The sequence below is a fragment of the Panicum virgatum genome, chromosome 4N (assembly GCF_016808335.1).
Source record: "Panicum virgatum strain AP13 chromosome 4N, P.virgatum_v5, whole genome shotgun sequence".
Lineage (NCBI taxonomy): Eukaryota > Viridiplantae > Streptophyta > Magnoliopsida > Poales > Poaceae > Panicum > Panicum virgatum.
This window is the reverse complement of record NC_053148.1, coordinates 31,252,249-31,255,175: the sequence shown is the minus strand read 5'-3', so window position 1 is coordinate 31,255,175 and position 2,927 is coordinate 31,252,249. Positions and strand designations below refer to the sequence as shown.

The 2,927-nt window shown below is 44.2% G+C and overlaps 1 protein-coding gene across 1 annotated transcript; it reads right to left on the bottom strand.

Moving 5' to 3' along the window:
* Positions 1-1,865: 1,865 nt before the first annotated feature.
* On the bottom strand, positions 1,866-2,432 carry LOC120669313 (RING-H2 finger protein ATL43-like). The gene has a single exon (XM_039949087.1). The coding sequence runs from the start codon at positions 2,430-2,432 to the stop codon at positions 1,866-1,868; it is 567 nt and encodes a 188-aa protein (XP_039805021.1).
* Positions 2,433-2,927: the final 495 nt, after the last annotated feature.

Genomic DNA, 2,927 nt, shown 5'->3' with positions numbered 1-2,927 from the left:
CATTCCACATGGCTGTTAATACCGTTAACACTCAAAACTGACACGAGGGCCAGATAAGGGAAGCAACGAAGTTATGGTGTAATATAGGGAACTTCTAAAAAAAGAGGACCAAGGAAGGAAGAGATAAGTTAAGTAGGGCCATATAGGGAATTTTCTCTTCAATATATTTGGGTGTTAAATTGGTCGCTACCAGAAATCCATAACTCCGCATAAAAATAAATATTAATTAGCAACAATTAAGTTCAGTTAGTGTAAAATTTTTTAAATAAAATGACTTGCTTTTGGGACAGGAAGAGTATATATGTATACAACTTAATATACATATAATTGATCCATAAAATGTGTGAAGTGTGATATTTTCTCGTTTTCTTTTTTCTACAATCATGTTTTGACTAAGTTTGGCTGTTTTTCAAGTATATAGACTTTTGTTCACTAATTTGTATGATTTGTTCCAGATGTACAAATTTTAGGTCCATGAGTATACATGATTTATTTCAGACATATAACTATTTATTCGACTCTTTAATTCATATTTGGATATCATAATGTTTGTTCCATCAGTGTACATTATTTGTTCCAGGTATGTAATTTTTCTTCTACTTAAATTGTTTTTTATTTTTTCTAGGTACATCTACAATAACTTATTTGTTCCAAGATATTCTAATATTTGTTCCACCTAAATAATTTTGCAAGTTGTCTCCAAATTACTCTGATAAATCATGAACAATTCTACAATTTTTCGTAAATCTGGAACATTTTCTCTTGAACGTGTATTCCAAATTGGTATAACAAAAATGTTCCACCGTCATAAAAAATTTCTCAAAAACTATCATCCAAACATACTTATGTGTGATCTTATTTTAATAATTTTACTGTAGAAAATACAATGGTGCAAGTGGAATCTAATTTAGACACTCAGTTTTATGACTTTTTTATGTTTGTAGTATGAATGATGTCATGCCTTTTGTGTCACATTCATGTATAAAAATTCAACTAGTAATACCTGGCAGGGGGTGGTCAGATGTTGGAGCTGACGCCCAGTCGGACCGTAGCAGGCCCCGTCATCAGAAAACCCACTACTACGAGTGAAAAAGTAATATTCATTACAAATAAACTAAATTCAGTTTGTGTAAAATTCCATCTAAATGTCCATCATATAGATAGATACACTTCAGCCTGCCATCTATCAAGACATTGTAATGAAAAAGGTTGCATAGCCACTTTAAGCATCTTGCCGCAGAGTGACACAGTTAAACGTGTTCATCATATACGAAATGGTTGACCAGGGTCCAAAGTTTATGGCCTAATGAACCTAAACTTACTTAGTAAATCCAATTTAACCTACTAAGCCACTAGCTGTCGACGACAGAGAGAAGTAGCGGCCACACACCAGCGGAATCTTGATCAAATGCAATGGCGTCGGTACTCTCGATCATTATTTCCCAATATTTTGGCTGAAAGATGCATATACCACTTGATGAACTTTTCTCAAAATTTTGGGCCTTCACATTTCGAAAATACCAGTCTTATCCTCCCGGATGCATGCTGTTCCGAATCCTTGTATGAGATCACAAGAGAAGATGAGTCCCTCCATCAACCAAGAACGTTGCAGATCGCATGCACAAAGATCATTTCCCAAAAGTTATTACATCATAGATGAAACAAATAATTATTTCATCGGTTAGTTTTCTTCTTGAGAAAAACAAACTACATAAAGCTGAGTTCATGGTCAGAGAAAGAAAAGACAACAGAAAACATACACCTTCAAAATTCAAATGCCCTACATCAGGTAAATTGAAAACCCCTCCTACTACTACCAATGCACCTCTGCGAAATTGACCATGCACACCCCGCGCCGGGCAGGGCTAAACCGGCGGGTGTAGCCGGCCGTCCGTCGTCAGGTCGATGCACGACCTGCAGATAGGGCACGTCGCGTGCGCGTCCAGCCACGGGTCGATGCACTCGACGTGGTACAGGTGCAGGCACACCGGCAGCAGCCGAACCGTCTCCCCGACCTGGAACACGCCGAGGCACACCGAGCACGTCGCCTCCTCCTCACCGGCGCCGCCGCCCGTCATGTTGTGCTTCACCGACCGGTCGTATGTGAACGACGGGAGGCCCGCCGTCGTGCCGACGCGCCTCTGGCGCTGCTCGTCCCCGTCGTCCCATGGCTCCTGTGTCCCTGTAGTTGTCCGTGGCTGCACGGCGGCGAGGTCTGCCATCGCCTCGGCGGAGTCGGCCTCGGCGCTGGCGTGATCTCGCCGGGGCAGCCTGCACAAGCAGATTAGCACGAACGTGAAGATCCCTATGGCGATGGTGAGGCCGGCGATCGTGGAGTAGCGGCCATCACTCGGCGGCGGCGGCGGCGGCGGCCACCACACAGGGGATGGTGGCGTCATTGCCCAGCGGCGCAGCGGCGGAGACTGAGGCATGGTTGATGCCTGGAGGGTAGGGAAAAGACATGGGTGCAGCTTCGAACCAGCCGATGGTTTCAAGCCGGTGGACTAATATACCTGTATGGCTCTATTATATTGTTTACTACGTAGAAAGCAGCTACGCCGCCGGTGTAATAACGCTGGCAGCAAAATGGCCACCACACAGGGGATGGTGGCGTCATTGCCCAGCGGCGCAGCGGCGGAGACTGAGGCATGGTTGATGCCTGGAGGGTAGGGAAAAGACATGGGTGCAGCTTCGAACCAGCCGATGGTTTCAAGCCGGTGGACTAATATACCTGTATGGCTCTATTATATTGTTTACTACATAGAAAGCAGCTACGCCGCCGGTGTAATAACGCTGGCAGCAAAATGGGGTAATTGCCGGATCATTTGCTGATGCACATTTAGGAAACGATCAGAGAATGATTGGATTATTGGCCCAGTTTCGGTAGTCTTTGCGTGACAGCAAGTCAGCAACCTGGTGGTGACGGT